This window comes from Copidosoma floridanum, unplaced genomic scaffold (genome assembly GCF_036245765.1).
Source record: "Copidosoma floridanum isolate Cflo_tuat_1 unplaced genomic scaffold, Cflo_Japanese_pri ptg000014l, whole genome shotgun sequence".
Lineage (NCBI taxonomy): Eukaryota > Metazoa > Arthropoda > Insecta > Hymenoptera > Encyrtidae > Copidosoma > Copidosoma floridanum.
In genome coordinates, this window is record NW_028321891.1 from 4,250,637 (window position 1) to 4,262,732 (window position 12,096).

A 12,096-nucleotide genomic window follows, 5' to 3' on the forward strand; every position below is an offset into this window, starting at 1 on the left:
ACGCGACTGGTGTCTCGTTAATTATAATACAATGACTCGCCCCGAATTTCTTGGCATACGTTTAATGGAATAGTTTTTCGATTGGGTGTTTTTTCCTTTTCGAGGAAATACACACGCGCCAGAGATTGTTTTTGTTTTGACTCTCGGCGCTCAGCAGTGGTGCCAAGTGCAAATTTGCGCGCCCTTGATTCAAACTCCAGATGCGATGTGCTGCTGTAAGGTATTATACCTACCCTATACTTTGCTTGGTAAATTTAGGATTGTTTTTGCCGTGCGATCGGCAAATGTTTGGTTGTTAAATTATCAACTGTAACTATATATTTTTACAAGTTTCACTAGCAGAACAAGTTTTTTCACATTTCTTGGCTCGAAGGAAAAAGTTTAAAGTCATGATGGTTTCGTATGATGCTCAGTTTTCGCGTAAAAAATTTATAAACTTTCAGTAAAACGATTCATATTAATAGTACAATGTGCATTTTTTTTTTTTTTAGCTTGCTCAGTTAAAATTGTTTGCAATGTTGCATAGCGGATAATATTTATAAATAATCTTTGAAGGATAAGTTGATTTTTTTTTTTTTAAGCCACACTAAAATTTTGTCTGTGTGTGTTCAGTTATTATTAACTGAAGTACACGAGTTACAACGTATAAATTGATTAATTAGGGTTGGTATTCGTCTTATTTGATATGATGAATTTCATTATATTGTGAAATTAATTCTAATAAAACGTACTTACAATGAAAAAGTGAATGCTTAATAAATTTTTTTATGTTAGGTTTAATACTTGCTGGCAAGAGATGTTATTTTTTTTCCTTTTCCAACACACGGGGTTTGTACCATATAACTATTTTTCTGTACATTGGCCCATGTTATAACATAGGCCTGTGAAGCAAAAAAAAGTTATATGGTACGGCCCCGGAAAACGTTCCATAAAAATATTCTCAAGTTTTACAATAATGTTTTTTTTTTCTTCTATTTCTGCGAATTTTTTACTCAACAGTGGAGGAAAATAATTTAAAACATTTGTCTTTACTTTAGCCGAAAAATACAAAAATATGTTGATTTTACTGTTGCAGTCGCTGACTGATTTAAGTTCTTGCACGAACTTTTATTTATAAAATGATAGTAGTGATAAATATATTTCAATGGCCATAAATTGCTGTCATTTACTAACAATGATGCAGTCTAAAATGCGCCTTCTACATACCTATTTTTTATTTTATCAAAAAACGGATTTAAAAATATCAAAGTGATAAGTGTGTTTTTACCCAATTTTTCTTGTTCAATTGATAATTTCCACTTCGTCGAATATACAAATCACGTCGTTATTTTCGCTTTAGCTGAAATATATAATTCAAAAGTATGTATTAAATAAAGACGTGTAAGTAGATATGGTAGAGTGTATCTGTATCGACGTCACGCTTGTGTGTCTTGTGTGCTTTGATTTTGATATACTCGAATTCAATATATAAACACTTAAAAAAATATTAAACAGTGTAAACACAGTTACAAACTTGAATTATGAGTGAGAAAAGAAAAGCTGAAGATAATGGAAGTGATAACGAAGAATGGATTGGACCTCTGCCTTCTGACTCAGCTCCACAAAAGAAACAAAAAGGTTTGTATATTTAGGTTATTATTTTGTTTAAGAACATTTGAAAAAAACACTTATTGTTTTTTGTTTTTTTTTTTCGTAACAGTTTTACAGTATGAACAAGTATATCTCCATAATTTACCTTCTTACGAATGCTATGAAAAATCATACATGCACAGAGATGTCATTACCCACATTGTTGTCACAAAGTAAGTCTGCAGACACAAGCATGTTCTTGCACTTTTTTTACTCTTGCTTATTTTTTGCAATACCGATTGTATATTGAACATTTCATTTCCAGATCTAACTTTATTGTTACTGCCAGCTGTGATGGCCACGTCAAATTTTGGAAGAAACAAGATGAGTTAATTGAATTTGTTAAGCATTTTCGAGCTCACCTACAGTCAATTCGAGCTCTAGCAGCTAGTAGCAATGGAGTTCATTGCTGTACAGTTAGTTTAGATAAATGTATGAAAATATTTGACATTGTGAACTTTGGTAAGTCTGATAAAAACATTAATTTATCACCCTATAGATTTTCAAAATTTTTCACTTACACATGAATTTTTCATTAGACATGATAAACATGATGAATCTTAGTTATACACCTCAGTGTGCAGAGTGGATTTATTCTCGTGGTGATGCCATAGCTGCGATTGCAGTTACTGATCAAGATTCAAATAAAATATATGTTTATGATGGTCAAGGAGCAGAAACTCCACTACGCATTTTTGATAAACTTCACTCAAAACCCGTCGTTTTGTTGAAAGTGAGTAATATTTTTGAATGGCATTTTACTATACATTAAATATCATATATTCTTATTGATTAAAATGTATGTGATATAATGTATTTTTTCAGTACAATCCTGTTTACGATATTTGCATATCTGTAGACAAAGCTGGAATGTTAGAATATTGGACTGGTCCAAAAACAGACTATTGTTTTCCAAAAAATGTTGAATTTTCCTCAAAATTTGACACTGATTTGTATGAGTTTGCAAAAAACAAAACATATCCTTGTGGCCTTGCTATATCTAATGATGGAAAAAAGTTTGCATCAACAAGTGGTGACCGAAAAGTTAGGGTTTTTAATTTTCTTACTGGAAAAATGTCTAGGGTATACGATGAGGCTTTACAAAGATTTTCTGAGTTGCAACAAGCCACGCAACAACTCCCAAATATGGAATTTGGTAGAAGGTAGGTAGTATTAAAAATATTCTAATTTGTAAAATGAGAAACGAACTGAAAAGGTACTTTTTCAACCAGAATGGCCGTTGAAAGAGAGTTGGACAAAACTGAAACAAATCTTGGCAACGTTGTGTTTGATGAGTCTGGATACATGATAATGTACAGTACAATGTTGGGAGTAAAACTAGTAAACACCTACACCAATCGCTGCTTGAAAATCTTTGCAAAACCGGAAAATATCAGACCTATACAGCTGGCGCTCTTTCAAGGAAAAGCGAAAAAAACTGCTGTAACTGTAGAAATGGAAGCATCGGATAATCCTACTATGGATTTAACCAAGCCAGATCCCATTCTTTTCTGCACAGCACACAAAAAGAACCGCTTTTATATGTTTACAAGACGAGAACCGGACGACACTAAGGGTCCCGAATGCGATCGCGACGTTTTCAATGAAAAACCTTCCAAAGAAGATATTATTTCTTCCACAGAAACGTCCAATATGCAAAAGATTTTCGACACGGCCATCCTTCATACAACGCTGGGAGATATTCACGTAAACCTCTTTGGAAAAGATGTACCAAGAACGGTGGAAAACTTTTGTGTACACTCGAAAAGTGGCTACTACAACAGCCATATTTTCCATAGAGTTATCAAAGGCTTCATGATACAAACTGGTGATCCAACTGGTACTGGCACTGGTGGTGAGAGCATATGGGGTGGAGAGTTTGAAGATGAGTTTAGAAAAAATTTAAAGCACGACAGACCTTACACCTTGAGTATGGCAAACGCGGGATCAAACACAAATGGCAGTCAGTTTTTCATCACTCTCACTCCAACGGTAAGTTGCAGCATTTAAAATCTTTAAAAAAAAGTCCCACTGTTGCAAATTCAATCGTTTTTTAAAATTAATTTTTAGCCCTGGCTCGACAATAAACACACCGTTTTTGGTAGAGTTGTCAAAGGAATGGAAGTGGTGCAAAATATTAGCCAAGTAAAAACAAATCCCAAGACTGACAAACCATACGACGATATAAGGATCATTAGCGTTACTCTGAGATAATCGACTGCAATCGAAATACTGTACATAGGCTATTAAATTTTATTTCTATTGCAACTGATAAAAAAAATTTAACAAAATTCCACAGTATTATTTGCTCATCCGTACACCTTGATCCTTGTTGTTACGTCATTTCGCTACTTGATGTCGAAGTCCTCTCATGAAATTGTATGAATTTGTCATCGCTACGAAAGCATTGACACTGAGTAAATTATAATTTTTCGGTATAATTACTAGGGAATACCTGTACGCGATACAAAGGGAAATCGAAATTAAGTTGTTGCATATAAATTGAAAAAAAGAAAAAAAATATATTTACCTGGACCAAATAATCCCAGTTAACATGAGGCTGAAAGTTTGGCTCAGAGAAATGTTTTCGACTGGTCGATTGATGTCGCCGATGCCGGCCATAACCAGGCCCCACTTGAAAGTCGGTGCCCAAAAAAAGATTGTCGTTGGTCCTGTTGGACGCAATGCCTTACATTATCGTGATACTCGCCGATGTGTTGTCGTTCTTACCTGCCGGATGTAAAAATACAGCTCGACTCTTTTCCGGCAACAGAGCTGCGATCTTGTGCATCAATTTTGCGTAAGCAGATGGATTTTTCGACGCCATTACTTTGGCGGTGTTATTGTTTTCAACAGAAAAGTCCTCACTTCAGAACGCCAATGTCTACGCAAATGTACGCGTACCTATCTCGATACCAAAAAGCGCGATTCAACTTTTTTTTTTTTTTTTTTTTTTTTTCAACAAAAATTAATTTACGCATTTTTTGCGTCAATGAAAATAACACAAGCATCTCGTCGAATCAATGTTCACACTCAATGATAACCTTATAGTTTTTATGAAAAAAATCTAATGTTTGTTCGGTTAAAAATATACTAAATAATGGTCCCACGATGGCACGATGGCACAATTATTTTATGGATTTTCTAGCACTTTGTAAGAAATTTTTTTTTCTCATAGATACGTGTAGTACATTTTATACATATTAAAGCTTATTTTAAAGTATACTTTGACATTGAATGTTTTAATACTTAGTGACGACTATTCTTTTCGTCTTAGTTATTTCTTTCTTTCAAATTGTAGTGCATTATTTTGGCTCAAGTAAATTTTGTTACAAATAGAGAAGAAAAAAAGAAAAAAAATTGTAAAAACCTGCACGTATTGTCTAAGCGTGCGTTTTAAAATTCACAATCGAGAGAAAAAGAACTCCCCCGTCGGGCGTTTCTGATGTCGAGTTTTTTTTTTTTTTTTTTTTTTCCCGTGCAATCGTTTGAAAAATGCAAAAGCTTGTGCTTCCACGTGTTTGTTCTCGGTCAAAGAATTAGAGTAAGTTTTACACTTGAGGAGGGTACGTCCGGTGGTCCATTTCCCAAAGGGCCTTCATTAATTTCCAGCTGCGTGTATACTTACAATTAGGTGGATGCTGTTGCGATGCGGAAACTAAGACGTGCACAGTGTAACGATTAATAACGTTTACTTAAAATACGCACGAACGGGGGTACGTAAATCGCGTTAAATCTGTAGGATCTCGTCTTGAATGTATAAGTAAAAAATTCGTGGAATACACATCATTATATCCAAGGACAACGTGTAAGTCGTCCTCTCTCGCCGCGACCCTTCATCGATGAATAGTACAATTGGGGCAGTACAGGTAATACTTTTTTGAATAATACAATAGCGTGTAACAATACGCTCTATAATAAATGCCCGCGCGAATGAGATCGGGAGAGGAAGAGGAAGATAATGAGGAGTATTGAGGGAGCGATAAAAACTTAGCTATTCAACCTGTACTTTTTTTTTTATTATAGTTCTTTTATTCAAATGCGCGCATTCAGTAATAAAGATAGCGAGAGGAAGTGTTAGATTTCCAAAATTCAAGCAAAAATTATAATCACAAGCGTACGGGAAACATGGTTTTTTTATTTTTTTTCATTCTGGCAATTGAAAAATATTTTTGTCGGAACGTATTTTTTCTATGATTGATTCGTAGGTCGCTCAACAGCCGCAGCCGTTTCTTTGTTATCACTGCCATACTTTATAAATATACGTATCATTGTACCCTCCGTTGCTTCTGTTATTAAAAATTTTTGGAGTAGAAAATGCACCAACGTATCATAGGCGAATTTGTCCTTTGCTCCTTTAGGTATACGTAATATATTAACGTACACGTAACAGTTTCTCCTAATGAAAAGGTGTGGGTGATATTTTTTCATTTCAACCCGCACGTATATATACATACTTATCCTGAATCTCCTCGATTTCTCTTTGTGAAAAGTTAAAAGGCTCTTGGTGCACGGGTTGCAGTCCATGAATATATATATACGTACATGGAAATCCTCTCCATGTCGCCGTTAAAAACTCTTGGGTACGCGTTAGCGCGAGAGATTTCGTGTACGGATCGTTGAGAATGTGATTAAACGTGGAAATTTGAGTTTTTTTTTTTTTTTTTTTTTTTAACTGTATAGGGATGACCTTTATCCAAGTGCGTTGTTCAAGTTTTTGTACTTTTATAATACGCTCCACAGTAATTGAAACCATAACTTTATATACAATAAAAATAAAGGTTTCAACAAATACTTAATTAGCTCTAGAAAAATGAAATGGTATGATATTGAACACGATAAAATACGCTTGCAAGTGACAGAAACAAGTATAGCCTTGTCGTGGCAACAATTTCAAAAAACATAAACGGCTCGATCACGTAGAACTGGTGAAACAGTAATTGATAGCAGATCGATTTTACGATGATTTGAAATAATTTAAAACGCTTTTCCCCTTTTAGTTTTCGGACCATAAAAAATACCCAAGTGCGCGAAAAAGTGAAAAAAAAAATTAATCTTTATGAATGTACAAATAGGAGTGTATTATGCTTCGCTTAAAAAACTCGTAACTGTTGTGTATCACGGGTGTACTTCGGGCTACTGTTTGCTTTTGTTGTTGCAAGTTTGCGCGAAAATACGAAACACGAGACGCGCCTTATTACATCGCGGACGTTTAAAGATGACCTCGCTCTGCGGAAGGGAGATTACTCAAAGTATCCGTTTTAAAGTGGCTACAGTCTCAAAGACACCCCACTACCACGCCCGCGGGATTTTGCCCATGACATGGTCGGAGATGGTTTATATATGATGTCTCCGGGACGAGGAGGAGATAACAAGACCTGGCGCGCCCGACTATTGATTGCAGGTAGACTCGCAGGCGTGTTTACAGTGTCAAGTGGACAAGAAAGGACCCCTTCAACGTTTTTCCTCCCAAAGTCTGTGTATCTTTTTTTTTTTTTTTTTTTTTCTTTTTTCATCCCCGTACCTAAACGTAAACAACGCAGTGAGTTTTATCTCTTGCTTGGTTTGTGTCTCGGCTTTTGTGCGTATTTTTCTTTTTTACCTCCGTTTGTCGCGCCCCTCTTACTATTCCATTTTTTTATTTGTTTCCTTTTCTTTTTTGCTTAGCCCACTTTACCGTCGCGCGCCACCGGTTTTACCCGTGTAATTTTCGGCCCTCTTTTCTCCGACTCTCCGTCTTCGAACTTTCCTTTTTCTATTTCTTTTCCTAAAACATTTTTCCCCCTTTTTGCTTTTGCTCGCCATAGAAAAATTAATTTTCTTCCTGCAAAGTATCGCGAGGGTTTCAAGTATACAAAAGCAAACACTGCACGCCGTAGAGTTCGCTCAATTAATTTATGTAGGGAACAAAAAAAAAGATGAAACAACACAGCGTATGCTTTTAAGCAAAGTATGTGAGCGCACTGCAGTCTGTTTTTATATTAATTTCCTTCTCAGTCAAAGTTGGCGAAACAAAAAAAAAAAAAAAAATATTAACTCATCTTTACTCGTCTTCTTGCTGCTCGAGTACGTAGTATACGTGTATGAATAATAAAACAACTTTTTCTCGCGCCGCTGTCCAACGCGCAAAATAGAAAAAGAGAAAAAGCATGTAGTACTTGAATTTTCTCGATTTCTTATGCAATCGCACACAAGAGTGCACGGCAGGTTACCGGGGCCATTGTTCGCCTCGGAGCAGCGGCCTCGCGCTCTTTGTCTCCGGAAGTAGCCGCGGGTACTGAAAGAATCGAATAGTATACGTATCGGCTCGTCAGGTCAAGTGCTGCTCCGCCGTACCCCCCTTTTTTTTTTATATCCTTTTTACGACAAACACCGATGATGGCCTCCTTTGAAATTTCGAGGTACTGCGTTTCACACCCACTGCCTTTTACCCTGCACCCGTATACCCCATTAGGGCTGGAAATACTACAAATGATACCATATTTTTTTTTTTTTTTTTTTTCTAAGTAGTATAGTACTCGAATCAACGAACTCTCAACGACTCCCCCGCGGTGTCGTCGGTCTATTTTTGTCAGCTCGTGTGTACCTACTCGTTTTTAATAACATGTTTCGCGCGCACGTGCACGACGCTGAGTCTAATTGCAGCTCTCGTGTCGTGTCCAACCTATACCTATACCTTCGTTTCCACCGAAAAAGGTTGTATTTTATCAACAACACATAGGTACACCTGTTGTGCCATTTCGATACGGCGACTCTTTAATTTGATGTCGAAACAAAGGAAAAAGAAGAGAAAAACTCTCGGTTTGGTTTTTACAAAGGCGCTGTTGAAGTTTTTCGGCGGACCTTGCACAGTTCTTTCCGGACTTTCCGCCAATCAACCGAGGGACGGGAAATCGAGGCTTCACTGCTTCTCGATTCTCTTTCGTGAGCTCACCCCCTTTTTTTTTTTTTTCTCTTCGTCGTGGACACTCGACGCTCGGCTTTTCGAGTATAACCGGTCACTGACTCCACCGACCTCGATCGGTCGAACCGAGGGAAAAACAAAAGGTACGTTTGTACAGGGAATACTGGGAAAAATAAAAAATAAAAAATTACCTAGCAAAAGACATCCCTTTTCCCAAGTTTGCCCGAGAATATATTAAAACGACCCTACCATGGCATTTCCCAATTTTTTCTTTTCTTTTTTTCTTATCGCCAGAGATGTTATTTTTCTTGTTTCCCGCTGTAAGATTCGAAATAATGGCAACTGCAGTCGTTGTTTATTCGTCTTTGTGCATTGATACTCTCGACGGAGCCAACTGTGCAGCCAGACAAAAGATCAAAGCGAAAAGGTAACGAGAAGCTCTTTGTGCTGTTTAGTTTCAGTGGAGCTACTCCCCCTTTATCCTACATACTTTTTGCAACAAAGTTTAATACCGAAACAAAAAAGCAACACTGCAAACGCGCAAAAACTCGGAACGTTCAAAGTTTAATTGAATCCGCTCTCCAATCCAATCATCCCCTCCCTCTCACTACCGCGAACACCCCGAATTTACCTTTTTTTACCACGAATTATATTATTATACACTGTATTTTTAATTTCACCGTCAAGGATTTGAACGTTACAGTAAAGAGCGTCCGTGAAATTTAATTTTATTTCCCAAAAGTAAAGAAAAAAATCAGGGTATAATAATGGTGTTAACATCGGCGCGATAACAATGACGTAAATACAAGTTTGCTCGACGCGTATACTGTAGTAATCTCTGTCCCGTTTCTGCAGTTGCTAACACACATTCCCCCACGTCTCGCCGTCGTCTTTATCACCGTCGCAGCTTCCCCCAACTTTTGGTAGATACGCGGTATATCTGGATGTACGTGCACCCTCGCGAAACAAAAACAACAGATTGGAGCGGGGCAGGAGGGGCGGAACGAGGAAATTAAGCGAGCGCCGCGCAACCCCACGGAGATCGATCGACCAGTTGCTCCGGTGGTATATGATGGCTGACGTGTCCGCGCATCCGCGCGCTATCATATATATATACGAGGAGTGCATATGGATGCTCTGTTACCACCTCGTCCCATGAGGAAATCGCTGCCCGGACTGGCATTCCGGGCTCTGAGAATTCACCCCACCCATCCTTTCCGGCTGCACGCTCGCCGATGTACATGCGTGATTGAAAATTCTATCCGTCTCCGGTCGCGGTTGCATCGATTTTTTTTTTTTTTTTTTAATGCTTTTTAAATTTTTACTCCAATGATTTTCAGAAAATAGATAGAAAAGAAACATTTTTCGGGTCAAAATGTGCACTTCGAATATGGGGAAAAATGTTTTTTTTTTCTTTCAAGTATTTTAAAGTAATCGAAAAATAATCGAGTATGGGTGAATGATGTACGCGTTGTTTTTTTTTTTTTTTTTCATGATTTCTTTTATTTTCCAACCTTTATCATCTTGGATAAATTTCCATGCAAATTGGATTTGTACAGAAAATCACCACATTCGAAATTATTAACATCAGATATTTATACATGCAGGGTATATTTAACGATTATTTTTAGATAAATATTGATTTACGAATGATGTACTTTAGCCGTTTTTATCTCCTTGATTGTATACCCCATTATTTAAAGTTGCATTAGTTTATCTGTTTTTGAGTACAAGAAAGCGAATAAAAATGTACGATTATTGTTATTTTTATTACTATTGTTTTTATGTTGGGATTATCGGTACAAGTTGTTGGCTTAGATAGCGAAAGGAGGTCGATATCATATAATTCATTAAGAGGATCACTGGGCATCTATATGGAATGTATATTTTATAAGTATCTTATTATACTTTTTGTAGAACAAAAAAAAACGTAAATTCGTATTCATATGTTTATTTACTCGTTTATTTGGATGAAAAAATCTTTTTAATTATTACAAAATGTTTTTATTCAGATATACTCTTGTCAACACTACAACTAGCGCGATTTAGTGGTACAACTGTTCATATTTATAAATATATTTTTTTTTACACTCGCTGATAGCTGAAAACGTGCGACTTGGGAGACGGACTATATTTATTCATCTCTTATTAAATACAAGTTGATACTATATAAGTATGATACATTACCATTTTCGTAGAAAGTATAATTTTTTATTTAGTTAAAAGACCTTGTCGAGCAAATTTTATCTGTAGCGCTGAACAAAAAAGCTCACAAATTTAATATACATACGGTTCCTTTCTTTACTTTTCTTCAACTTTTTTTTAACCTAGACATAAGACTAATTTATATACTTTTAATTTTTTCTAGGGCACCTTACAGTGCACACTGGAGCTCTTAAATTAGACCTTTAATTCGATGTATTGCTAAACTCGAAAGATATTCATAGTTCTTCAGGTTCCCTTGTCTGAATCTTTTGCATATTCCATCACGTTACTTGGCAATTTTTTTACTTTTTTTCGCCACATACATAAAACGATGTGATGAATCGCCACAAAACAAATTTTACTCTCGCACTCTGGAAGCTGAAAATGAAGCAAATAAACGCACGATAGGTGTAAAGTTTCCTCAAGAACTTTTTTTTTTTTTTTAAATTTCATTTACATAGAAGTCGATTTTTGGTCCTGCACCATCATATAGCCTATGAAAACAGTTGAGTCACCCCGTTAGAAAATAGATGACAAAAAATTCCATCCAGTAGGTACACAGAAGCATCTTATAGGCTTATACCAGAGTAAAAAGTGCAATCACACATTGTTTAATATTGGTGGCAAAAAAATTCTGTATCTATTTGTAAGTGGTGAGGGTTACGCTGCAAATTGATGTCTTACACAAGCTTTTTTTTTTTTTTGTTTTTTTATAAAAAATTGTAGATCTTGTTGAAATACTACTTTTTCTACGAACACCCTTTCTCTGAGAAATTGTAGAAATTGTAGAAATTTTAGATAAATAAAGAAAAAATAATTTATCTAAATAGTAAAAAAAAATTGAGTTTCGACCACAACAAAAAGTCTTTCTAACACTATAAAATATAAAAATGACTGTCAAAATATCGTCCAGCATCTATAACTTTCAATGTGTGCGATTATACTTTTTTTCTGGTGACAGAAAACAACCGTATTCTATTAGCTCGTTAGAAAATGATGAAATACTACACAAATAGAAGCATTATTTTCTAATGATACATCGTATTAATCCCATGGGTATTCCCAATAAACAGTTTTTCCCCTCAAACTAAAAACCAAGTGAATGTATTAAAAAACCGTTCATTCTTCGTCTACTCCCAAAAGTTATATTATAATATGCATTAGGTACCTTATATATACATATGTGTGGGTATGCTTATTAAAAACTACTTTATAAAAATATCCATTTTACCGACAAGTAAAACGAATTCCCATGCACTCAATCACCGATATACATGTGATTAATAATAATAAACCTTAAAGGTTAATCATATATTATGTTAATAATGATGAAAATGTTTCGTAATTATCGTATAGTC

The 12,096-nt window shown here is 35.7% G+C and overlaps 2 protein-coding genes across 4 annotated transcripts; one reads left to right on the forward strand and one right to left on the reverse strand.

Moving 5' to 3' along the window:
- Positions 1–200: 200 nt before the first annotated feature.
- Positions 201–3,997, forward strand: LOC106645226 (peptidylprolyl isomerase domain and WD repeat-containing protein 1). Of its 3 annotated transcripts, XM_089592166.1 has the most exons (8): positions 201–220; positions 1,495–1,617; positions 1,700–1,802; positions 1,895–2,091; positions 2,169–2,362; positions 2,455–2,792; positions 2,862–3,621; positions 3,700–3,997. In XM_089592166.1, exons 2-8 carry the CDS (start codon positions 1,521–1,523, stop codon positions 3,841–3,843), a joined length of 1,833 nt encoding a protein of 610 aa, XP_089448292.1. In that variant the 5' UTR covers positions 201–220; positions 1,495–1,520; the 3' UTR covers positions 3,844–3,997. The 3 variants fall into 3 exon arrangements, with proteins under 3 accessions (XP_089448292.1, XP_089448293.1, XP_014216514.2); XM_089592167.1 differs by lacking the exon at positions 201–220 and having other exon boundaries at positions 1,457–1,617; positions 1,892–2,091; XM_014361028.2 differs by lacking the exon at positions 201–220 and having other exon boundaries at positions 1,457–1,617.
- Positions 3,969–4,456, reverse strand: LOC106645227 (mitochondrial pyruvate carrier 2). Its single transcript, XM_014361029.2, has 3 exons — positions 4,360–4,456; positions 4,160–4,301; positions 3,969–4,084 (listed from the first exon to the last, which is right to left on the reverse strand). Exons 1-3 carry the CDS (start codon positions 4,454–4,456, stop codon positions 3,970–3,972), a joined length of 354 nt encoding a protein of 117 aa, XP_014216515.2. The 3' UTR covers position 3,969.
- Between the last annotated feature and the right edge of the window lie 7,640 nt (positions 4,457–12,096).

Coding starts and splice junctions, on each gene's coding strand:
- LOC106645226 (XM_089592167.1), top strand. CDS start 1,521: ATGAGTGAGAAAAGAAAAGCTGAAGATAATGGAAGTGATAACGAAGAA. Junction 1,803..1,891: donor ACCCACATTGTTGTCACAAA/GTAAGTCTGCAG, acceptor ACATTTCATTTC/CAGATCTAACTTTATTGTTA. Junction 2,363..2,454: donor AACCCGTCGTTTTGTTGAAA/GTGAGTAATATT, acceptor GTATTTTTTCAG/TACAATCCTGTTTACGATAT.
- LOC106645227 (XM_014361029.2), bottom strand. CDS start 4,456: ATGGCGTCGAAAAATCCATCTGCTTACGCAAAATTGATGCACAAGATC. Junction 4,302..4,359: donor TGTATTTTTACATCCGGCAG/GTAAGAACGACA, acceptor TGCGTCCAACAG/GACCAACGACAATCTTTTTT. Junction 4,085..4,159: donor ACTGGGATTATTTGGTCCAG/GTAAATATATTT, acceptor TATCGCGTACAG/GTATTCCCTAGTAATTATAC.